The sequence below is a fragment of the Eulemur rufifrons genome, chromosome 8 (assembly GCF_041146395.1).
Source record: "Eulemur rufifrons isolate Redbay chromosome 8, OSU_ERuf_1, whole genome shotgun sequence".
Lineage (NCBI taxonomy): Eukaryota > Metazoa > Chordata > Mammalia > Primates > Lemuridae > Eulemur > Eulemur rufifrons.
Window position 1 is genome coordinate 71,735,342 of NC_090990.1, and position 26,502 is coordinate 71,761,843.

Below are 26,502 nucleotides of genomic sequence, written 5' to 3' on the forward strand. Positions count from 1 at the left end.
TTTATCAAGCCCAGACAGACCAGAGGATGGGACTTCAGTCACCACCACCCCACCACACACCCCCCCTCCCACCTTTGCCCTGGGGCAATTGTTTAAAGGCATTTTGTTCCTAACTGCCTTGCCCATTATCTTCATGTTCATTCCTGGAATTTGTGATAAAAAGAACAATGTTCAGCCAAACAACAGCTTGTTATTTTGATATAAATTCTTGGTAAACAACTTAGAAACTGCCTCTTCTTTTTTTCTTAAGAACCGTTCCACTTGTACCTACTGCTAATAGGAGTGTGTATTCAAGGCACCCTCGATCTATGCTCCAAGGTGACAATCCTCCAGCTTTGGGCTGGAATAAACTCTATACTTAATCATATTTTCTGAATCTCATTATTTATTAAGGTTGACAGAATAGAAATGACAGCAAACACAAACACTCTAACTAAGGATATAAAGATATTAGACACGTTTAGAAAGTCCAAACACATAAAAGCAAAACCCAGAAAATAAGTAACAAAACTCACAGGAATGCTAGGGAACTAGATAAGACTTTTATGAAAAACAAAATGTGAATCAAAAAAGATAATCAACCAAAGGGAACTAAATTTTGTAACCAATGACCAGCAAAAATAGGCAAAAATTTAAATATTTTATGCTATAATGGTATAAAACTCTTAGGCTCTATTCTCCTAAAAATAAACTTATTGATTTAGTAAGTGTGGTTATTTGCTTTGTTATAGTGGATAGCTGGGTGATGAGGTGTTGCCAGAAAAATGACAGAGAAGTAATGAAGCCCGCCCCTCTACCAGACAGTATGGTAGCAGATTCATTAACTGTACTGTTGTAACCATCCTCCCAGTAATAAGATTTAAAACCTTGAGCCATCTCTGTCTCTTTCCTCTACTTCTATCTTTAACTAATCTGCCAAATCCTCCTTACTTTACTTCCATAGTATTATCTGTACATCTATTATCCCTCCTTTATATTCTTATTGTCATTGATCAGGTACAGCATCTTAAAATGACCTCACTTACAATTTCACAACCTCTCTACCAAGTCCTTTAACTTTTATTTTAAAGGCAGTTTCAAAAGCATTATGGAATTCTTCTAAAAAATTCAAAAGTTCTCACTAAAAAATTAATTCCAACATTTTAGACTAGCATTCTATGTCCTCTACCTGACTCACTTTACCAATTCAACTCAACTCCTACTTCCTAGTATTTTCAATATACTTCCCACATTGTCCCAATATTACTCCCTACTTCAGGTATGCTCCCTCCCCACTTCTTACTCCCTTTTCCATTTCAGTTAGCTATTCTTCAGGATCCATTTAAACACTAATTCTAAAAGCCCTCTGGGGTGCTAGACTAGCTTCCTCTTCCTCTAAACTTCTACAGTGTTTCACACATACCTCTCCAATGGCACTTACCAATTTGTCTTGTATTAGTTATGTATATATGTGCAGTTATGTATGTATATGCATGTATACATATGCATATATGTACACCCAATTTATTTCTGCGTACCTAGCACATTGCATAAACCACAGTAGAAGGTGAAAAAATGCTTGAATTAGTGAATAAATCAGCCAATCATCTTTTAGTATAGTGGGCAAATTGCCTAATTCTTGTTGGCATAATAAAACAATTAATACCATATCTATAAAGATTATGTAGGCCGAAATAATAACATTTTAAAGAGATTACCATCAAAAAGGTTAGGAAAAAAAATCAAGTTTTAGACATTTAAAATTTACTTAGACAATTTATTACCTTGCTAATCCTTTGTAAATAATGTGTTACTGTGCAGACAAATACATACAGATACAGAGATAAGTTATAGCTAAGAAAATACAGAAACACAGCTTTCATTGTCTCATGAATAGCTTTTTAAAATACAAGTTTGACCATGCCATTCCTTTATTTTAAAAAAATCCTTCAATGACTTCCTAAATTTTTTTCCACCAAGCATTAAAAGCATTAACTCCACCTTTCTGGCATCACCATCTTCCCGAACACCTGTAATCAAATTTCCTGACACTTCTTGAACTCCAAATTTCATCCCTTTGTGTCCACACTATGTTCTTCTCTCTGCCTGAAATTTTCTACTTCATCTTCTCTTTCTAAAACTACTCATTCTTCAAGTTCAAGGTCTGGCTGAAACCTTACAAAGTTTTCTGTAATAGTATACTTGTACTTATCCCTCTGGGTTATGATTATGTTTATGCAGCTGGAGTGCAGGGTCTTTATTAGTTCAGAGTTGAGCACAGTCCTGGTACAAGAAGTCAAACTTTTCTGTGACTAGTAGTTTCCTCTTTCTCTCTCTTTTAAAAAATAATGACAAGAAACATACCAGCACGACCTATTTTATTTTGTTCGTTTCTTCTCTTTTATAGGAGACAGCTAACAGTGAGACAAGTAGAAAAGGCAGCAGGAAAAGAGGAGCCCCACTTAATTCCCAGTTCCCCTCAAAAGGAGGCCTAGACTAAAGTAAACAACTTAACTCCTACTGCACTTACAGGCAATATGCCATTTAATTATACACCATCTTGCGTAGTTCTCTAATTTAGATTGTTTTATATGTGTTGCCAATAAACCTTTCATAAATTCCCTGATGATGGGGACATGTCTCATACTTATTACATTATCCCCCACACAGCCCAGTATGGAGAATTTTTATCAAGGTATTTGCTTTAAGTAGAAGCTGGTTTGCTCTTTTAGAGTTGAATCTTAATAATAAGATCAAAATTGTCTACTTGTACTCTTTCAGGCTGAATGAATCACTATAAAAACATGCAATTCCTTGAACATGCAATATTATAATATTTTTTTAAAAAACCCTGCAGAAACACTTATGAAAGACTAAGTTATTTAATGTACACTGGGATGCTTTCACAATATTATTATTTTTTTCTTTCTATCACAGCAGAAAGTGCTCCCATAGCACTTTCCACAAGATAAGAATGACTTTTTCTAGTGGCTTATAAACCCAGTCAGCACCTGGCACTGTGTTATGTGTTCATTAGCACTTGCTGTTGCTGTTACAGGCCTCTATAGCCAATTATATCACTAAAGCTGAAAACAGGCAGAAGAACCTATTTACGTAATATACTCTTACACTTAAAAGTGGATGGCATAAAAAATAAAACATTGATTTTACTAAAAAAAGACAAATATATTATACTAGTGGTATTGACTACTATCAATTTTTTAAGCTATTTTTTTCCTCACTGGAAAAGTCATTCTTTAATTATGATGGATGAGTCATTTGTTGTTGTAGAATAGCAACAATTGCATATTACTTCCAAAATGTTACCAAGGAAGTGTTCTGAAGATAATGAAATGAAGCCACTCCCAAATATATTTGCATTTATGAAAATATTTTTCTTGCATTCATTTAAAATAAGTAATCAGAAGTTTCCAATTTTCTTTATATCTTGAAGGTCAGCATTTGATTAGAAAAATGTGAGCTATAGATAAAAACTTGAATAAAATGAGTAAAGAAAATTCACCTGCTGCCAAGAAGTGTTATGATTTCTAAGATATTACTACTGTTGGTTCTAGTCAGCACTAGACCCTAAGAGAAAGAGGCACCTAGGGCAGTATTTTTAATCTATGGGTAGTGACTTTGTAGTGGGTAGTAAATCAATTTACTATGTCATATCAGCATTAATTTTTAATAAAAAAGAATAAAATAAAAAAGCAAATATTAAAGTGTATCACACTTAACTCAGGTGAGTGAATGAGTGAACAAGGGATTGTATCTGTGTAGTAATGTGAGTTTGTATACAGGGGCAAGATGTAAAATGGGAATCCCAATAAAGCTGAACGTCACCATTGTTCTTTCTTCTTTTCAAGAGATGACAGAATGCTACGTACCACAAAGAAGCATTATGCAAACATGCATTCATCTTACAGATATATTTCCTTTTACAACATTCTCTCTACTCTAGCTTTAATTATTTCCTCTTTCAACACCTGTTGAAATTCACTCTTACTTTGACCTCAAGATAGTTTTTTGTTCTCAATTGCAGATTAGATTGGTAGAATATACTTTACCTTAATTTTAAATGTTTTAGAAATTTTAACAACCAGGGTTGACCATATAATTTATCATCCAATCCAGAACACCTGTGACAGTAAAAGAAGCCCTAGTATTCAGGTTGAGACAATAAAGCTAAACCAGTATATATAGTCACTCTATTAATAACTTAATAATACTGTGCTCTTAATATTGCCAGCATAAAAAACATATTTAGTTAAAATATTAAGCACAAAAAAGCCAACAGTTAAAATAAAAAGTCCAAAAGTATTTAATGTGAACTATATCATAAAATTTCTGATTTTTAATGAAAATTATATAATGTTCTTACTAGACTGTACAGGAAATTCACTAGAAAAAAAATCCGTAAGTATGTGTAAAACATTAATCTAAAGAAAACAAAACCTTAGCCTACTATCAGTACAGTCTACACTAACTGGAATAAATTCCTGAATAACAAGTCTGCCCTGAATTTACAATATGGGATATAAAGTAAATCCTTTGATACTAGTCTCTTTAGACAAAGATCCATGGGGAAAAAAAGTAAAATAGCTTCACAAATTATCTACAACTGAAGACACATGAAAATTATTAAACAATTTATTTGAACCTATCCAATGGAAGATAAACTGGGACAGTTCTGAACAAAATTTTAATCTATGAAATTTATTCTTTTTCAACAATTCAACTGTCTCAATTATGGCTACCTCTTCCATGTCTTCAATTCCAAAGCTTTCCTACTTTCCCCATAAATTTCTTTTACTACTATTAGGGAAGAAGTATTCACAGATCATTTAATAGTTTTGATGTTACACAGTTCTTGTATCTTAAGCATCTTCTGCTCTTAAAAAAAAAAGAAAAGAATTTCTTAGGGCTCCTGATTCTTAGTTCTGTGTTCTATTAAATACTTCATTTTTATTTTGACATCTCTCCTTTCTCAAGTTTCCACCAGGAAAGGCCCATGAATGACAGTCTTCAGGAGATATGCAAAGACTATGTATAGAAAAAGTTTTATCTGACAATGAGTAAGTGCATATTTCTGGGATGGTACCCACAGCTTCCATAAAATTTTCAAAGAAGTCAATGACCAAAAAAAAGATTGAGAAATATCATGGTAGAAGTATTTGAGTCAACAGTAAATAGATATTTGGGGAAGCAGAGCGGTAGTCTTTTCAGTTTATTCAGGCTAGCTGGAGAGGTATAAGTCTGAGTATTTTTGCTCCCTCCCTGCCAAAAGCCACCAGTTTCCACAGAAGAGGTCATGAGCTGGGGGCTTCTAAGAAGACTTGAAAGTTTATTCTATCACCAGTTATCAAACAGGCCTTTTACCATTTAGCTTGGGGCATCTAAGCTGTTTCTTCTAAGAGTGGACCGCATAACTTGAAATCCACATGAATGAAAACTCCTTGAACTAGAAACAAAGATATCAGACATCCTTATGGAGACTTTATTCCTACCTATTTGCCCTTTACATTGTCCCAGTTTGTGATATATTCATATTAAGATAAGGTTTTATAAAAATGAATTTGTATTTTATTCATCAAAAAGAGCATCTACATATTCTCAAAAAGTGATGCTTGGTTATTCACATGAATTTATGAATCCCTTGTAAGACAGGGGAGCCTTCTAGGGTATTAGGTTATTAGGACTACTTTATAACAATGATACTGATATGGGGGAAGAGAACAGGTATATGGAGTTTATAAAAATAATATAGAATTCTCTATTAGGAAGACAAAAATCATTCAAAAAGCTGAATAAAAACTTCTTAGTTGGCATGAATAAGCAGCAAAAACATCTTCTGTATAGCTCTACTGCTCAAGAAGATTTTAAAAATCAGGGAAAAATGTTTCAGAATTTCCAAGGAAAGGAAGCATACGTTTTTCAAGTTTCTCAAAAGTGTGTACTGGGTGTGGAAAACACCACCCTAGACCTTCTGCAGCTTTTCATTTCCCTTCTCTTTGCCTAGGACTGCCAAACACACACCTTATGTTTCCTAGTACTTCTGACATTTTGCTTAGTATTGAATTAATGATATTTTAAAAACAATATACTTTTTTTCTTCATGGCCTGAATATGCCACCATTTATCCCACATTACTTTTCTCTATGAAAATGAGGTTTTTAAGATAATGTTCCTCAGAATACACCCTTGGTCAATGCAGGCTTACTACCAATTATTTATAAGCAATTAATCCTACGTTTTGAAGGGCTTTCAGATGAAGTAAAAGAATTATTTTAAATGGACTAACAAAATCTGGGCTAGGGAGATCTTGTCTCATTGGATATTTGATAATCTGCTTCAACAGTCAGAATGGAACATTTTCTGAAGTCCTCCCTAGGCTAACATAGGCCTAACCATTTCTTGGGTTCCTGTTTTTTCTAATTAGACTCTTATTTACTCAATCTTCTCCAGAATACTCCCCATCTTAAACCCAACTTTATTTTAAAACTTTCAATTGCTTTCATTTTAAAACAAGAAATCCAAGAAAAGGGCCTAGAGTAGTGATTAAAAACAAAGATCTTAAAAAAATAAAAAAAACAAACCCCAAAGATGTAGGGTAAGATAGTCTTGATTTAAATTTTAATGTTGCTATTTATTAACTGTGTAAGTTTAGGTAAATTAAATTCTCTAAGCCCTAGTTTCCTGTAAAATGGACAGAATTATAGTACCTATAGCTCGTATGGTTGTTACAAAGATTAAATGTTATGCAAGTAAATTGTATAGCACAGTGCCTGACACAGTAGGCGTTCAATAAATGTTAGAGACTATGGTAATAAATAATGATGACTTCCCACTTCCACAGTCTCTTATTTTCATTGCTCTCCATCGCCAATGTCCACAATCACTTTTCATGCCTGATAAAAGTGGGGATATACAAAAATTATAACCTCACAGTAGGAGGCCTAATCCAGGAAAGTAAGACTCCCTCTACTCCCCCCCTTTTAATATAAATGGTTAAGGTCATCCCTGGTCATTCATATATCAAGTCAAGGAATAAAGAAGAAGAAAGAAAGATACCAGTACAAATACAAGTAGTTTCTTTGGCAGCAAGAACATATTGGATGTAAGTCATAGGACATGAAGAAGAACAAAAAAGCCGGGAAAACAACAACTAGAAGAAAGCAGAAGGCAGTAACCTAAAAGAGCAAGGGAAATAAAAGGATTGAAAAGAGAACTGTAGGCAAAGGGATTTATGTAGACCTATTTAGGAAAGAGAGTATAGTTTAAGATGTGAGAAAAATGGGATTTGCTGAAGCAGGGTAGCTTAAAAGACTACAAACGAAAAGAGCAAAGCATTTTGCAGGGTATAAGAAGCATACTACTTATAAGTAAACTAATAAAATTTTCACAGATGAGCAGTATGAAGAGGTATCTGCAAGGTTGGGCTAACCAACCAAAAATAACACAGAAATGTGCACGTTAACACTTATGTGCATAGCTAAACTTACTAATCCTAAATATGGATTAGGGGCATTGAAGGAAAAATCTATTCAGTTGTCAATACAAGCCATTATTAAGGCTTGCCCCTTCAAAGATTTGATCTATAGACTAATGAAAACTCATTCGTTTGCTTAATTTTCTGATCAAGTCTGCATTTTGGAAGTTGCACTATACTTTCCTTTTCTAATAAAGCATTCTCTAAACTGTAACTACAACCTTTTTTAATGCTATGTTGCCCAGGCTGGAGAGCAGTGGCTATTCACAGGTGCAATCATAGTAGTCCACTGCAGCCTCAAACTCCTAAGCTCAAGTGATCCTCCTGCCTCAGCCTCCCAAGTAGCTGGGACTATAGGCATGTGCAATTGTGCTGGGCTAGAATTGTAATTTATTTATTTATTTATTTATTTTTTTACCAAAGAGAGGTGTCTTACTGGAATCTACTAACAAAAATAAATTTAAAAATTTAGTAAAATTTAAAAATCAACAGGATTAATGTAGACTAAAAAGTTCCACACCTCTATTGGGTTATTTTTTTCCCCAAATCAAGTCAATAAGAGTCAAATGAAAACTTGCTTAAAATTATATCTAACAGTTTACAAGTTGCTGAAATTTAATGTGTATTCAGACTTAACTGCAGCTTACCAAAGAAAGCTAAGATATCATCTGAATTAGCACCAGTATGGTGAGAAAAAAGTGTATTGTATCAAACAGACTTGCTGTGTTATCTGTTCAAACATACCTGTACCAGTCAAAAGTCCAGCACTCTTCTTTCGTGCATAAGCGCGTAAGTGGTTGGACAGGCTAACAGCACTTGTAAACGTCGTATTGCAATGCACACATGTTCTAAGCTTCACAGGCATACCTATCATTCAAAAGAAAACTATAATCCAGTTCTCACTTCAAAAAGTGAAATTTTCTTAGCTTAAAGTGTGTAGAAAAGTACCACAATAAAGATGGTTTAAAAAACGTTCATTGAATTAGCGTAACTTAAAATAAAGAGGGGATTAACTGTTATTAGCTTGTAGTTAGTATTTAGGCCAACCCATGCTCTTTGGAAAGGTGGAAGGGGAGTGACTTAAACCTTTGAGCTCCTCTGGATTTAACACCTATTATCACTTTCTTGCAGATTTCTGTGTTACGCAGATCATTTCTTAAACCTACTAAAATACGATCCTGTGATTTGAACAGCACAATTCTGTTGAGGAGTTTCAAAGCTTACAACATTACCAATAAAAAGAATTAAAAAGTCTAGTTTAAAGTGGTAATTAAAGTGTTTTACCCACAAAACCGTAAAAGTCTCAATACTAAATTAGCTTTCTGATGAAGGCTGGGAGAAAAGGTGGTAAAACACACCACTGAACAGCTGTTAGACACAACATTTTATTCAGGGCATTTTATGTTCATTACTCTGAATGCGCAATCAATAATGAAAGTTAATGATTTGAAGTTTTTTGCTAAAATCTTTGTGCTAAATAAATGATCAACAAGCTAACATCTTAATCATCACAGGAAAGAAAACATGTTGAAACAATAAGAAACTCCTAACTTCTTGGAGTTCAACCCTCACTCCCCCAACACGTTACAACTGTTTTTTTTAAACATTATTGTGATAGCCACAAATATGCTTTCCATCTCTGAAGTACACCACATCTTAGTCAGCACAGCTAACACATCTTCCCTGCATTTTATCCTTCTGAAAAAATAATGAACACTACTGACTTTGGAAGACTCTTTGTATGAAAGAAAAAGCCCTATTAACCAGAAGCCCATATAAGATAAATTGTTTTTCAGATCACTTACAATACAAGGTAATCTTTCCTTATATCAAAACTGCATTACAAGTATTTGGGATATCCCAGTGTCTACCCAAAGTAAAAAAACAACATTACCTTACAGTAATTTTATTCATTATTAATCCATTAGCCAACTATTATTACCTCAGACACACTCAACTTAGGGCTCTAATTACAAGACCACCTAAGTAAAACTTCAACATTCTTAACCACCAAAAGAAATCAATAAAGACATTATTCTTCAAATCTAAAAGTACAAACCAGACTCAGCAATACAGCAATACCAATAAAATTTGGCTATCATTTGCCAATACATACAAAATATTCCTTTGTAAAGAAAAGGCTATTGGTGCACAAGCACTAAACTAAGTAATCTGTTCCATTAGAGCACTATCTTAAAATCTAAAACGCCAAACAAATATGTTTTATGCTCACAACTGTTCTCCAAAACCAAACTATCCCACAATACACTGAGTAATTGGAGAGGAAGAAGTTTCTTTGGGTTAATCACAACATACAACAGACACCAATCCATTCAGTTTAAAGACTGTTTTGTTTTACCTAAGCAGCAGAAAAACCAACAGCTAAATCTTGAAAACGTTATCACTTTGGAGCACTGGCAAAAATATGACAGAGGTACGCTCTTTCAGCTTTTGAACGTCAACTTCGCATCCACAACCATCCTCCAACCAAGCAAATTTTATTTTTACACATCACCTTTTTGTTTGTTTTCTTGTGGTTTTCTTTTGCTTTTGTTCTCACCTTACATTCAGATCAAGACATGAGGCACAGAGAACTCAGTACTGATGAGCATCAACTGATGAGTTATATAGAAATGACAGAATAACCAATCTGCTATGTAAAAAAAAGCAGCTTAACTAAGAAGATTCTGAGAAAGTCCACAAATATTCCATTAAAGGAGGCATAAACGAACTGTTTAAATTATATATGATAAAACAGTCATAAATGTCCTCTTACCTGAGTGCATAGTGAAGTCCATTTTTTGTGGATGATACATCAACGGACTGTCTTCATTTAATGGAAGAACACATTTCTGAACAAATCTCTTTCTTGCTGTCTGATTATGGATCTTTTGAGGAGAAATGGCAGAATTCCTTTCTTCTCCCATCCTTTTATTTTTCAGAAGTTCTATCAGTGTAAGAGACTGATTCTTTTTTCCACTGGGCAGTTCTGGTTTAGTTTCATCATATTCATTTAAGAAATTCAGCCCTTCTTCCTCTGATGCAGACACTGACAGAGCTTCAGTCTTTAGGCCATTACGGTATGCTTCAAGAGGTATAACATTTTGAGATATAAAGTCATCACTTGATGCAAGTTTCTGAGCTACAAATGGTCTGGGAATAATACGACGACTGTTCAATGCCTTTAAGATTTTTTCATATTTTTCTTCATTTTGCATCATCTCATTCAGAACACAGATAGGAGATTTGTGAGCATCCCATTTGGTCTTTCCAAGTCTTTTCAGGTGGCCTCTAACATGATTTGATAATCCAATTTTAGTATCAAACCAACCACCACAGAGCTGACAAGTGTGTTCAGAAGTGGTTTCAGACTTCTCTATAGCTAAAAAAAATTTTTTAAGAGTAAATATCAGAATTTTTTAAATAAATTGACTACCCTAAAATGAATTAATTCTGAAATATGAAATTATGTGATTCTAAAAAAGACTAAACTTTCAAATCCTCTGAATTTGAACAAACACCTATTAGCTCAAATTATCCACAGGAGAACTTACCTTTTCTAACTCGCTTAACAGGAGTCCCTGTGCCAGTTCTTTTGAAATGTTGCATTTTGTCACTTGTGGCTATTTGTTCTGGTGATACAACATGACGAGCTTCATAACTTAATCCTGCTCTGTGAAGATGTCCCCGGACGTGATTTGATAACCCAACACCTGTTTCAAATGTTGCGGGGCAGTAAGGACACGATTTCTTCTCAAGAGACAAATCAGTCCAATGAAAAACAGAACTATGCTTTGACAATGAAGTTTCTGTATTTTCTAAATGCTGAGGATCATGTATCTCATGCAAAAAGTTGTTAGTGCCAGTATCTTCATAATATTCAAAATAAAAGCCATCATTTTGATCATAGCTAAGGGTAGCATTTTCTCCAGAATCTTGACCTTCCACCTTGCTTTTAAATAGAGGGAATAAGTTTACATGTTCTTGATTAATATCATTATAGGATTCATCTTCTATGGCCTGTGTAGTGTAGTCTCCTAGCTCAACATTATCCCATGAACTTTCATCTTCTGTTTCATAACTATCTTTCTTTTCAGCAGAATTAAGTTTTTGCAAAACAACAACTGTCATTTTATGCAAAAAATCTGGATAGCCATCCAAGTCTTCTCCTCCAACAGATCTTTCCTTCTTAGATTCCCTAACTACTCTCTTTACAGCTACACGCCTGTGGTCTTTGAAGCTTTCTGGACTTTTGTTGTCAGGCTTATGAGGGTCTGAAATAAAACTGTTGTTGTGAGAATTACTTGATGATGAAAAGAGATGTAAAGAATTTAATGAACTAGCTTCTTCTTTTTTGAAATGAAGAGGGTATGATTCACCTGATTTTTTGATCATCCTGTAGTTTTCATATTTGTGTCTATATAAATAGTTGTTATTTGCCTTGGCATTAGATTTTTCTTTTGCTGTTTGATGGAAATACTTAGGTTTTTGATCAATGCTGCTTTTAATAACAGCCTTGTGAGCAGAATTGTTTTGATTGCACATGTTTACACCTGACTGGGTGATGCTTTTCCGAGCTTTTTGTATTCTGTGTGGCCGCTTATGAAATTTTGAAAAATTACTTGATTGTGAAGTTGATCCAAATGTTCGCTTCACATCTTGTTTTAAAGCAGAGTTCTTTGGAAATGTGGTTGACTGCTGTTTATTTAATGGTTTAGTGCTATCAATGTCTATAGGTTCTTCAAGGATGTCACTTTTTCTCTTATCAAGTCCAAGAGGACTACCAAATGAATCAACGCATGATGATGAATGCAAGTACTCCATGTGCTTTTTTAAAATGCTTCTGGCTGAAGTAGTAAAAGGACACATCTTACATATGTAGGTAGCTGATTTTTTTGATGATCCCACAACAGAGTCTTTAATGAAGGTCTTTTTTTGTGTTTTTCTCTGGGCTATATCAGAATTATCCACAGGGCATTTTACCACTGCTCCATGGGCAATGCCTCGATGGCATTCTAATTCATTTTCTGTCACTGCCATGAAGTTACACTCTTCACAGCAGTAGTACCTTTTATCTTTTTCATGGGTTTTAGCATGTTGCACAAATGTTTTAGGGCAATTGGTACCAAACACACACTGAGGACACTGTAATCGTGCACTTCTTCCTTCATCCTGAAGTTCTTTCAATTCACGAATTTCCTCCATCAACTTCTGTCGTCTTTCTTGGTGAATAATCATATGTTTTAGAAGTGAATTTCGATCTCGAAATGTCCGTCCACATTCTCTACAAGCATATGGCCTTGGGACATTAAGATGGCGAAAGTGACTATTCCCATCTAAATGATACATCATATGCCTGTGGAGATGCTTTTTCTCCCTAAAATTCACATTGCACTTTGTACAGGGGTAGAATGATGGCTCTTCATTACTGAAAGTAGCAGGTGACTCAGAATCACTCTCTTCACATTTCTTTTTTAAGGAATTTGAAAGAAAAGTGCTAGTATGAACAGGTGAACTGTCTTCTCCACATTTATCTGGGTTATAAATTAGATGTTGAAAAGTATCCACAGATTCCAAGTCTTCATCAGTTGTCTCAGGCTTTACTTTTGATAATGCATATTTCTGTGAGTCTATTGCTTGTAGCTCTTCATTCTGTTCCAGAAAGTCTACTTCTTGCATTTTTGATTTATTGGGTACACAATTAGAATCACTAAAGCAATCCTCAGTATAACGAGTTATCTTGCTTACATCCATTTTTCGCTTTCTCTTTTTTTCTAGACCTACTTTAGAGTGAACTGGAGCTTTATCTACTGTTTCCTCATTAGTCATAAGAAACTGAATGAACTCTTTCTGAGGATCCCAGTTTGTATCATTTTCTGACCTATATTCATCTGTACCTGAGGAAATTCCTGTTAATGTATTGACGCAATCATCTTTTATTAATAAATCTTCACTATGCTCACCCACCTCTACTTGATTTATTAAAGTGCTATCTGACTTTATATTACTCCCTACTGAATTCTGAATGTCACAACCAACTGAAGCAGAGGTAGGTAGTTTTTTAATGGAATGGGTTGGATTCTTAGCATGTGCTGGATCTGATAACAAAAATAAAACTTGGTGTTGACTTGCTTTCTGTGGTGTAGACAGCTGCAGATCAGACGCTACCTTTAAAGCTGAACAAGATTCTGTTGTTGGCTGATCCACAGGCTGTCCAGTGGTTAATGAAACACTGCCTTTATTCATATTGGAAGTCTTAGTTAAGGAGGAGTGTGAAACTGGTCCATTAACAGCAGCTCCTTTAGGCAAGATAAAGTTTTCACTAGGAACAGTAGGAGCACCGGCATGTATAAATAGAGTAGACTGGCCTCCACTTAAGGCTTTTTCAGATTTGTCCTTTGACAGTTCTTCAGGCAGAGTCAATGTATTGTTTTTCTGAAATGATGTTTGACAATCTTTTGGTTTATGAACTCCACTCTCTTTCTCTGAGATAAAACTGTTGTCATCTATGAGTTCTTCTTTAGCACCAGTAATATCGGTGTTTATCTTCACATCATCCATATTGTTGGCAAGCCCACTTAACACATTTAGTCTAGAAAATGGAAAAAAAAAATTTAGATTTGCATGAAAGAAAAAAATACTATTAGAACATATGGAGAGTTGAAAGTACACATTTTCTTAGCTTAATTTTCTACTGTTTCTACTGACATCCTAGTAATTTTCCAAGAATGAAGAAACATTTAAGAAAATTAAAATACTTTAAAAGCATCTCAAATATTAATGTTGTCCTTCATGCTAGGCAACAACAGTCTAATTCATCATATATACAAAATGTCTAGGGGAAAGCAACATGTACACACACACATACACATAAATAACGCAAATATGCTACAGACTGAAAAACTTTATACCTCGCATATAGACTGCTAATATAAACAATTATTTCACTTAAGTAGGTTTATTAGAGGCAGTCACTCTATGTTAGAGAATAATTTAAATTATCAAATGTAGCAGAGAAATAAAACATTTCACGTCTGGAGGAAGGTAACAAAACACCACTCATTAAAGAACTTTATTTGAATGAGCATATTTACTCATTAAACATCAATGGCTTATATATGAAATAGTGTTTTTTTTTTTAAATTTAAGACTGCTTTACTGTCAAGATGTTTAATGTTCTCCTAACATTCCAGCAATTGTAAAATGCTTTATTCATAGGGTTTCACTCATTCCTTATTCAAATTAATCTTAATTTTAACTTTAGAAAAGTTAAAATTAATGAAATTTCATGTTAAATTTTCATATGCTGCTCCCTTAAATTCTAGGCATTCTCTAAAAGCAGTTATCCCATTTATGATCTGACAGTCTAGCACAATGGCCAAATATAATTTTACAATGAAACAGTACAAACATGTTTTTAATTCATTTCATATAAAAATTTTCTAGGCATTTTGATAATATATTTAATCATTCTGTGCAAACAGTACAATATTTTTAAAAGGAAAGGATACTTGTGAATGTTTGGGAGACATTCATATCATGGCTGTATAACTACCCTGACTGTGAGGGGTTCCTTTGCACCCGGTTCTTGGCCTGCTTTTAGAAATGGCCACCTTGTACTGAATTGCCTGTCTTCTTGAAGAATGTTAAGTTCTTTTAAGGGCAGGAACTGTAACCTAGTCATTGTCATATCTCTAGAATCTAGCATAGCACTTGGCATAGGGGCTCAGGCAATATTTGTTAAATAAAGGACTGAGTAAGTATTGAATGAATAAAAACACAATTGTAAAATCAAAGTAAAAGTTCCTACAGTGTAAGAAGAAAAAGTTTTCTTCCTATAAAATTTGAATATCCCATTCAAATACAAGATTCATCAGGTTATGATTTCTTGACTCAGCAAGGTCCTCAAAATATCCAATAATCTTCATGTACAATTTAAAGAACCTGCTATTTGGCAATCCCAGGTACAAGCTATTTGAAGTATTGGCATAAACTTCCATATTTCTTTTCCTTTTATACACAATAAGTGCAGTTTATTCATTCTCCAAATATTTACTGAGCAATTAGTATGTGCCAGGCACTGCTCTAGTATTAAGAATACAATAGTAAACAAGACAGACCAGATTCTACTCTCAGATAAAGAATAAAGCCGCCACACTTTTATAGTATTTTTAATTTCTATAATGAGTAATACTATTTTACTATTATTTTAGGACAACAGGACCCTACAATCCAATATTTAGAAATTAAAACATTCAGTATTTCTACTATCCACTATGGTATCAATTTCATGCTTTGTAAAACATTAAATCTAGTTTAAGAATAAAAAATTATTTCTAATAACTTTTTCTTTTTACATAACTTAGAACAGGCACTTATAAATCTAAAATTATTCTTTCCATAAAATGTGTTGATACAACAAACATTACAAGTAAGTATTAAAAATAACTTTTTTGGGCATTGTTATTTATACCAACAATCATTTTTCCACCCCTCATAGGTTTTAGAATTCTGAGATTGGCAAACTTGCAGAGTAATAAAAATAGACTTCCAATAAGATCATATTCAATGCTATCACTCCAAAATGGTGCTAATGCATCACCCAGCAGGAGTCTCTAGATCACATACACAGAAGTTAAAAATGGGCAGCACATAAACATGTGTTAGGAAGGAGTGTGCAAATGTCAATGAAAAGAAAAGCAAGCCTTAATGCTATATTATTGCCCATTCCTGATAATTTTCATTAAACGAGGTAGACAAAGTAAAATACCTCAATAGCAACAATCTCATAAATCTGAAATGAAGATAGATTTTTTTTACAAAAAACTAGCTTGAAAGACAGTTACTTTTTGTTCCCACTTATTATAATCACAGAGGTAGACAAATATATGCTCAGTCAATTTGAAAGCCTATATTAGCTTTTCTCAACAGGAAGCAACGTTGCTAACGAAGTGGTAAATTCAGTGTTAATGAGTGACTTCACTGTTACCACCTCAGAGGTAAAACCTTCCATGTTCTATGTTCTACCCATCTGTTCTGGTGTTAGAGGTTCAGAGATGGAACAGACGCTTCCCATTTAAAGCAACTTCATTGGTACCCCCTGAACAGCAGGGTGACAAACTATGAGAATATCATGTCGGCTTAGAGACTGCATCCTCATTACCAGAATGGCTTTATAAGAGCTTTTCGTAAGTTCACATTCTGAAGAAATCAAACTGCTTTGCTCAAAAACAGAAAAAATAAATATGTGTAACAGATATTTTATCTACAAAACACATCTAGCAAAAAAATCAAATTAAATATTGTTAAAATATAAAATGAGATCTCCAACAAAGTTTTCCTTTACATATACATTATAAAATATGGCTTACTTGCCCTCCCAAATAATTATCTCCACTCAAAAATAAAAGAAGTCATTCTTTTTCAGACAAGTAGACAGACTTTCTTAGCACATTAATATTAAAAATCTACTTTATCAGTTAGAAAATGTGCTACAAGAAATTGACTCAGTAAACAAGCTTCCTAGGTCACTCAGTAATTCCAGGTTTAATTTTCAGAATATATTCTAATTATAAAATGTTCCAAATACACTTTTTCTTAGCAACAGTATTCAAGACTCATAGCTGTTGCATAGAGATGCAATGCAAAACAATGGATCATCAACATCTGTTGCACTGAATGATGGACCTAGAATTTTAAAAACATCAAAAATTATCTCCCTACATTCATGTTGGGTTATGTGGCATCCAGACAAGAAAGCATTTGACCTGGAAGCTAATTTTACACTGTCTTGAATACTTTTTCAACTACCTTTATATAGTCAAATATCTATAACAGAGTCATCAATACCAGTTTATGTTACTATAACAAAGCAGGGACATAGGGACATATTTGAAGGTAGGCATCATTCATTAAGTTTTAACAATGGAAGCTAATAAATTAAAATAAATAAACTGATGTTATGTTTTTCGGCTACCTAAATTTTAATTTAATGAATTATATGAATTTGCTATATCAATTAAGATCTTTTAAAACAATGTTTAGACACCATTACTAAGAACTCCCCCATATAATCATATAACCATAGAATTTTTTTTAATTGAATTTTAAAATGTTCTTGAAAAAATTCACACACTTTTTTAAAAAGCTGCAAATGGAATTTTAAATCTACATAAAACATATTTCAGTTTCTAGAAAATCATAATGAGTTCCACAGCTATAACTGCCTCTAGTTATATACTGCGAGCATTAAAAAAAAGTACAAAGGTCAGATCTGTCTTCAAGATGACAGATCATCACTTATGTGCCTCAAGCTAGACTTATTGTCTCAGAAATCTCAAACATCAGTATTTTTGCAAACTATCAGCACTTGCTATAACACCCTCACTACACTACATCTTGAGGTTACTACAGAAGAAATGAGGTGATAATTGCATATTAACATAATTATTCTGTAATCCCTCTGAGCAAGCTTCCTAGGTCACTCAGTAATTCAGATTAGATACAACCTTCCTGTCATCAAATCTATGCTGTCCACTTTCTGTTCATGAATAATTCTTTTTTGATAGAAAATTAGCTTAATTTCATTCTTTTATGTACATTATTAATTGTATTTATTGCAAGTAGGTTAACATTTTGTGGGTACTTATTACATAATGCCAACCTTTGTCATGTAGTATAATTTCACACAAAAATATAGTATGATCTGTCCTCATTCTACATGAGTTCATTAATAACTGTATTACACAGCTATAAATAAATTATAATGTTGCCCACTATCTGAGTTATAGTTAGGATCTGTCAGGTTTTCGCAAACCCTATGTTCATTTAAATTATCCTTGAGCACACATGACAACTTCTGTTAGTAATATATGAGATTGAGTCAAGAAGGGAAAACTACCCATGACTGCCATTCCAATTACAAAACAAATCTTAGTTAACTGAAATATCACAACTAAAATTACTATAGTATTTAAGCCCATATATACTATACACAATGTACAAACATATATACCTAAATCTCACCCAGTACAAAATTCAAGAGAATACACAGTACACTATTATATAATCATATCACCCAGGTAGTATCCTATTCTGGACGTCACATTGAGAAGAAACAGTAAAAAAAACCCAGAACTTTTATAAAGGTATGCAGCATGAGGCTACTCTGAAAACAAACCCATATAATGAAACGAAGAAACAACTTGGTATGTTTAACCTAACAATTAGCTCATATAATTAACAATTTTCAAGTGTTTGAAGGTTTGGCATATAGAAGGCACAACACAATCAATGTGCTCAAATCATAAAGATGTGGATTTCATCTAAAGGTTAAAAAAAACCAGAAACAGGAACCATTCAACATTGCAAAGGGTTGTCTTATGCAACAGTGAACTGGAATGGTTCAGCAGGCTACACTACTTGTCAGGAACATTATAGAAGGAAATATGGGGTTGGAGATTGGTTAAGATGATTTCTAAGGTCCCTTCTGATATATACTATAAATGTTTAATATTTAGTTATTACATTAACATTTAACATTATTTGAAATAATGAGCTAAAAGCTTAAGAATTACACTGCTGAACCTTAAAATAGTCTCTAAAGTCACAATTACCTGAAATAATCCTTTAGTTAACACGTAATATGTTGACTCTTGAACAATGAAAATATGGCACTAAATGACTAACATACTGAGGCCACAGAGCTATTTGTATGATGAAAACTCTATATTATAGCCAGAGATGTTTTTTCTATTGGCAATACCAAAAAAAAAAAAAAAAAGGTCACTGGGTTTCAACATCTAGAAAATATATACATTACAAACAGAAAAGTAAAACAAAATACATTAGGCACATAACATTTTATTGTTAGCAGCAAATGGCACTGCCATGACAAACTCATGAGCTATATGTGATTTTACCATTTACCACAAATTACGTTGAACTTGTTGAACAGTTTTATTCCTGATGCCATGTACCATCCTCTATTTTTATTTAAGAGGAAGATGTTACAAATAGTCACATATCTCAAGAAACTGCCATATGGTAAAGGGAAGCAGGTAACTGCAAGGATGATTAGGTGAAAGAAGGCTATGAAGGCATAACTTTAACAACCTAGCAACATTATGTAACAATGAGAATCAACAGCAGTAGAAAACCAAATGGATATTCACTAATCAAAGGTTAATTTCCTAATGAAGAAGTTTACAACTGGAAAAAAGCAACAAATTATAGTTGTAACCAAAGGAGAGTGCTAAGTCATATTAAGTACAGAATGACTGTTTGTTGTGTTGTTTATGCTTTCATATAGTCAGAACAAGATAAGTTATGATCTCAGCTTTGATAGGTAGGGTAAATGACATATGTACATGGCTCCAACAAGACCAAATAATGCTTAAATTGAATGATAACTTTATATATTTCTTCAAACTGATCAAATTTTGATCACGCTTGTATAATTAACATGAGTCAGTCCACTGTTAAACATACCTATTCAAACCTTTAACTTTAAAAACTTTCAAAGGAACCAACATAGCTAAAGTGTGTCAATTCCACACTTCGGAGTTAGTATGCCAACTTTGGCCTCCACCAACAGAATTAAATGCCATGAGTTATCATTTTGCTTTGGGTCTTTTGGTATTCTTTAGTCTATGATGGGTCTGCTGTTTGTGTTCAGTTTTGAGGCATTTTATAAATACTAACCCATCATGTCTAATAAGTACAAAAGAAGTGAGAGTGTTAAAAGTCCTAGGAATACAAAGTACACACAGATGCTCCTTGACTTATATCCCACCAAACCCACAGTAAATTGAAAATATATATTTAATACACTTAACCTACTGAACATCATTGCTTAGCCTAGCCTACCTTAAATATGCTTAGAACACTTACATTAGCCTACAGTTTGGCAAAATCATCTAACACAAAGCCCATTTTATTATAATAAAATAAAAACCTTAAAATATAAAAGATCAAAATTTGAAGTATAGTTTCTACTGAAAGCATATTGCTTTCATACCATTGTAAAGTTGAACCATTGTAAGTTGGGGACCATCTAATTACATAAATCAAAATAGAGATAATGATACTCAAAGTGGCGTGATAAATATATATACACATAATGGAATGAATTGTTTCAAAACAGAATTAATTGTAATGGGCAAAGAGAATCTCACCATTAAAAAATTACTATGCCTATACATTTGACAATAATCAGCAAGAGATTAAGGGAATATGACAAACGAAGGGATTTTGAGTACAGAATCAGCATCCAGTTAGATGTCTATTTGCTTAATGTTTATTCAGGAAAAGCTAGGAATTTGTTCAAGAACTTAAAAGCAAAGAATGTTCAAAGTATTGCTGCTGAAACTTCTACCCCAACCAGGTAGATTTCACAGGATCAAGGCACAATAGAATACGCACATCAAAGTTGGTAGCATGACTACAAATGCAGACGTTATGGTTTCAAAGGAATTCCTTAAAACAGCTGAAGAGAAGATTGGTTCCTTAATAGATTGTCAGTGTAGATGAAACTGCAATCATCCTTCAGTATTTGTGGGGGATTGGTTCCAGGACCTCCACAGACACCAAAATTCACACATACTCAAGCCCCACATACTCAAGTCCCACTGTAGGTAGAACCTGTGGATAAGCAAAGCTGGGCCCCTTTACATGTGGGTTTCAGATTCCCCCAAAGACTGTATTTTTGATCTGTGTGTGGTTCGGTTTGGTTGTGGATTCAGAATCCAATGATACTGTATTTATTGAAAAAATCTGCATATAAGCGGACCCGTGGATTCAAACGTGTTGTTCAAGGGTCAACTGTATTTCATTTTTGGGAAAAGATGACTAACAGAACACTTACAGCAAGTAGAATGGTATGTCTATCCTGACGCCTGGAACCTAACAAATGTATGCTAGTTTCCTTCTAATACCCCAACAAATTAGCTAACTTTTTCAAATTCAAAATTTCAACCATGTGTAAATTTCTTAAACTTCTGTAGATTTTAATAATCTGTCATTATAAAAGTTCCATGAATTCATTTGCTTGATCACATGTTAATCATATTTAGAAAATACAAAATTATTTATAGTCTACTGGGAAGCAGAATTTGAACATTATGGCAACCAAAGAATGAATTATTTCATTGATTTACAATTTAATTTTATTGAAGGGCAGGGTTCATATTGTAAAAAAAATTTCTGAAACTCTGTAATAATCTATGAGTACTTAACCTTTCATCTGCATTATATATATTCAAACCCTATTACATAAATTCAAATTTATATATATTCAGATGGTAAAGTGTGACATTCTCTTTGAGAACTAAAAAAACTGGAAGTTTTACTTTCTATAAAATAATATTTTTATTAAATGTGAACTCTCTTATTATCATATACTAAATTTGTGTATTTTTCTGAAATCAGAAAAAAAATCCACATATCTTCTAAGAAAAATATTAGTATTCCACAATTATTTTAATTTAAGATGGTAAAAATTCAAATACAAGACATTTGCTTTCCTTGAAACAAAATGTGTTAGTACGCTTCTTTCTACACTATTGTCTTAAAAGAAAGAAACAATAGTTGGTTTCCTGTATCCATGGGTTCTGTACCCATAGATTCAACCAACTGTGGATCAATCAATCAATAAATAAATGAAATTACAATAAGAGATAATACAAATTTTAAAAATACAGTATAACAACTGCTTACATGGCATTTACATCATATTAGGTATTAGAAGTAATCTAGAGATGATTTAAAGTATACAGGAGGATGTGTGTAGATTATATACAAATAGAACTTTATTTTATATAAGGGTCTTAAACATCCTGGAATTTGGTATCCAAGGGGGTCCTGGAACCAATGCCCCATAGATAGCCAGTGATGAATATATGTAATTGTTTTTCAGTCTGCAGCTAACTTTTTGTGTTTTTTATCAATAAGATTCTCAGTATGCAGCTACAGAAAATGTTTGCTTATGCCACCAAACACAGTTCCTGAATCCTTTCTGTTATTCATTTATTGATTCAAAAAAATAGGGCTAATATTGCTTTGCTGTTGTTATTGTCAGTAATTTTTAATTTCAAAGCGCTTTGTCAGCCTCCTCCCAAAAGCAGATTGTGCTTCTTTATTTAAAACACACTAGGTTTATAGAATCTGAGGATATTAAGTACTAGCCCTGCCAATGGAGAATATTATATATTAACAAACAATCCACCATGAAGATACAATATTCATCAATCTCTTTGCACACAATAAATAGATATAAAATATATAAGTCAAAAACTTACAAGGAGAAACTGACAAAGCGACAGCCACAGAGGAAGGCTTTAAAACACTTCTCCCAAAAGTTAACAAATCAAGCAGATTAAAAAAGTAAATAAGAATATAGAGGATTTTAATCACATAATTACTAAGGTTGATCTAAACAGTGGTCTTCAAACTAGGCTACGTATAACCCCTGAAAGTATGGAAGATTTCTCAAGTAGTATGCAGGTCTGAGTAACAATTTCCAGTTCCTCAACTTCTATATGTACTCTTTCTCTAAAACTGACCTGTATGTTATACTTGCAATACTTTAATTTGGGAAAAAAAAACAAACAAACAAACAACAAACCCCCACAGTATCTGCAAAGCACAACAAAGTAAAGCACAAATGGGGTATGCCTGTATAAATTTATCCCAGCTTCAGTCTGCCTTCTCTGTAAATGAGATTTAGTAAGGTGGCCAATCTTGAGACAAATGAAAATGAAAACACAAAATATTAATACCAATATACTTATGGAATGCAGCAAATGCAGAGCAAAATTTACAGATGTAAATACCTACATTAAAAAAATATGTCAAATTAGCAACCTAACTTTATACCTCAAGGATTAATAATTATAAAAAGAAGATCAAACTAAACCTAAAACCATCAGATGGAAGGAAATAATAAATTTTAGAACAGAGATAAGAGAATATAAAAATAGAATCAGTGAAATCAAAAGTTGGTCCTTTTAATCTCAGCTGCTCAGGAGGCTGAGGCAGGAGGATCACTTGAGCCCAGGAGTTCTAGTCCAGCCTGGGCAACATAGTGAGACCCTGTTTCAAAACCAAAACCAAAAAACAAGACACCTCCTGACTCTCTCTCCCAATTAAAAAAAGAGTTGGTTCTTTAAAAAGATCATCAAAATTGATAAAGAAATTGACTAAGGAAGCAAAAGAAAAAAAAATGCAAGCAACAAATCATAAATGAAAGTGGTGACATTTTGATAATATCCTTAGAGAAATTAGAATATGAACAACTGGATGCCAACAAATTAGATAATCTAAGTGTAATGGAAAAATTCTTAGAAACACATAAACTGTCAGAAGTAACTCAAGAAGAAATGGAAAATCTGAACAGACCTATAACAAGTAAAAATCAAATTGGTAATCAAAAACCTCCCCATCTCTTAAGACACAAATTCAAGAGGGGAAAAGAAAAAAAAAAAAAAAAACAACCAAAAACAAAAACCAAACAAACCTCCCCAAAAGGAAAACTCTAGGACTAGATAGTATCACTGATGAATTCTATGAAACACTTAACACCAATCCTCCTCAAACTTTTTCAAAAATGGAAGGGGAGGGAACACTTCCTAACATTCTATGAGCTCAGCATTACCCTAATACCAAAGCCAGACAAAGATAATGAAAGGAAAACTACAGACTCATATCTATTATACATATAGATGCAAAATCTTCAATAAAATACTAGCAAACTGAAATCAAAAGAATAATAAAATTATTATATACCATAACCAAGTGCAATTTATCCCAAGAATAAAGGGTAGTTCAACATAAGAAAGACAACCAATGTAATATATCACATTAATAGATCAAAGGAAAATCTCTACATGATCCTATCAATAGATGCAGAAAAAGTGACAAAATTCAACATTGTTTCATGATTTAAAAACACTCAGTAAACTAGCAATAGAAAGAAATGTCCTCAACACAATAAAAGGCATCTATGAAAAATCCATAGTAAACATCATGCTCAATAGCGAGAGACAAAGTTTCCCCCTAAGATCAGTAATAAGACAAGGCTACTCTTTTACCATTACCATTCAACATTGTACTGAAGTTATACTCAGAGCAACTATCTAAGAAAAATAAATAAAAGACATCTAAATTGGAAAGGAAGAAGTAAAACTATCTCTACTACAGATAACATGAATCTATATGTAAAAAAAAAAATCCCACATATCCATAAAAACACTAGAGCTAATTGAACAAACTTGAAAGTACAAGATCAACACACAAAAATCAGTCGTGTTTCTACAGATCAGCAATGAATGATACATAAAGGAAATTAAGAAAACAATTCCATTTACAATAGCATCCAAAAGAATAAAATAATAAAAAAGAATAAGTATAACCAAGTAAATAAAAGACTTATACACTGAAAACTACAAAACATTGCCAAAATAAATTTAAAGAGGGCCTAAAATAAATGTAAAGACATCCCATGTTCATGGATTTGAAGACTTAATATTGTTAAGATGGCAAAACTCCCCCAAAGTGATCTACAGAATCAATAAAATTCCTATCACAATTGTAAAGCCCTTTTGCAGAAAAATAAAAGCTGATGATCCTCACATTCATGTGGAACTTCAAGGGACTGTGATGAGTAAAACCATTACTGAAAAAGAAAAAGTAGAAAGACCCACACTCCCTGATTTCAAAACTTACTACAAAACCATGGTAATCAGTATGAAACTGGCAGAAGCGTAGACATATAGATCAATGGAATAGATCTGAAAGTTCAGAAATAAACCAAATAAATCATCTATGGCCAACTGATTTTTACCAAAGGTGCCAAGACCATTCAGTGGGGTAAGAACAGGCTTTTCAAATAATGGCACTGGAAGAAGTGGATAACCACATACAAAAAAATGAAGTTGGAACCTTTCCTTATACCAGGCATAGAAATTAAATCAAAATGGATCTGAATATAAGAGCTAAATCTGTAAAGCACTTAGAAGGTATGGGGTGAATCTTCATGACATTTCATTTGGCAATGGACTCTTAGCTTTGACACCAAAAGCACAAACAACAAAAGAATACATGAAGAAATTGGACTTCATCAAAATAACAAACTTTTGATCAAATATCCAGAATATATAAATGGTTTGATAACAAAAACCCAATTTTAAACATTTCTCAAGAGAAGATATATAAATGGCCAAAAAGCTCATAAAAGCTGTTGAACATCATGGGTCATTAAGGAAATGCAAATCAAAACTACAATAATACCACTTCACATCCATTAAAATAGCTTTAATAAACAAAAAAGAAATTTAACAAGAGTTGACATGAATGTGAGGCCGGGCGCGGTGGCTCACGCCTGTAATTCTAGCACTCTGGGAGGCCGAGGCGGGTGGATCGCTCGAGGTCAGGAGTTCGAGAACAGCCTGAGCAAGAGCGAGACCCTGTCTCTACTAAAAATAGAAAGACATTATATGGACAACTAAAAATCTATATAGAAAAAATTAGCCGGGCATAGTGGCGCATGCCTGTAGTCCCAGCTACTTGGGAGGCTGAGGCAGTAGGATCGCTTAAGCCGAGGAGTCTGAGGTTGCTGAGCTAAGCTGACGCCACGGCACTCACTCTAGCCTGGGCAACAAAGTGAGACTCTGTCTCAACAAAAAAAAAAAAAAAAAAAAAAAAAAGAGTTGACATGAATGTGGAGAAGTAGAGACCCTCATACATTGCTGGTGGAAAGGTAAAATGGTGAATCCACTGTGTAAAATAAGTGTGGTGGTTCCTCAAAGAGCTAAAACAGAATTACCATATGATCCAGCTGTTCAACTCCTAGATTTAAACCCTGGAGAAATGACACGTCTACAGAGAAACTTGCACACCAATGTTCACACCTGTTATTCATAAAAGCCAAAATGTAGGAATAATCTGAATGTCCATCAAAAAAGGAATGGATAGTGGTATATCCATATAGTGGAGTACTATTCAGCCATAAAAAGAAATGAAGTACATGCTACGAC

The 26,502-nt window shown here is 33.4% G+C and overlaps 1 protein-coding gene across 3 annotated transcripts in view; it reads right to left on the minus strand.

Annotated features, from left to right (window-relative positions):
• The window catches only part of ZNF644 (zinc finger protein 644), a 100,664-nt gene that overhangs the window by 9,639 nt on the left and 64,523 nt on the right, over positions 1-26,502 (minus strand). The window contains exons 3-4 of one of the 3 annotated variants that reach the window (XM_069478198.1): positions 11,026-14,063; positions 10,248-10,853 (exon numbers count right to left, since the gene is read on the minus strand). The exons of the other annotated variants lie outside the window; for them this stretch is intronic. Of the exons in view, the coding sequence (XP_069334299.1) occupies positions 10,248-10,853; positions 11,026-14,063 (3,644 nt within the window). The remainder of the gene's footprint in view (positions 1-10,247; positions 10,854-11,025; positions 14,064-26,502) is intronic. 3 annotated transcript variants of the gene reach the window in all.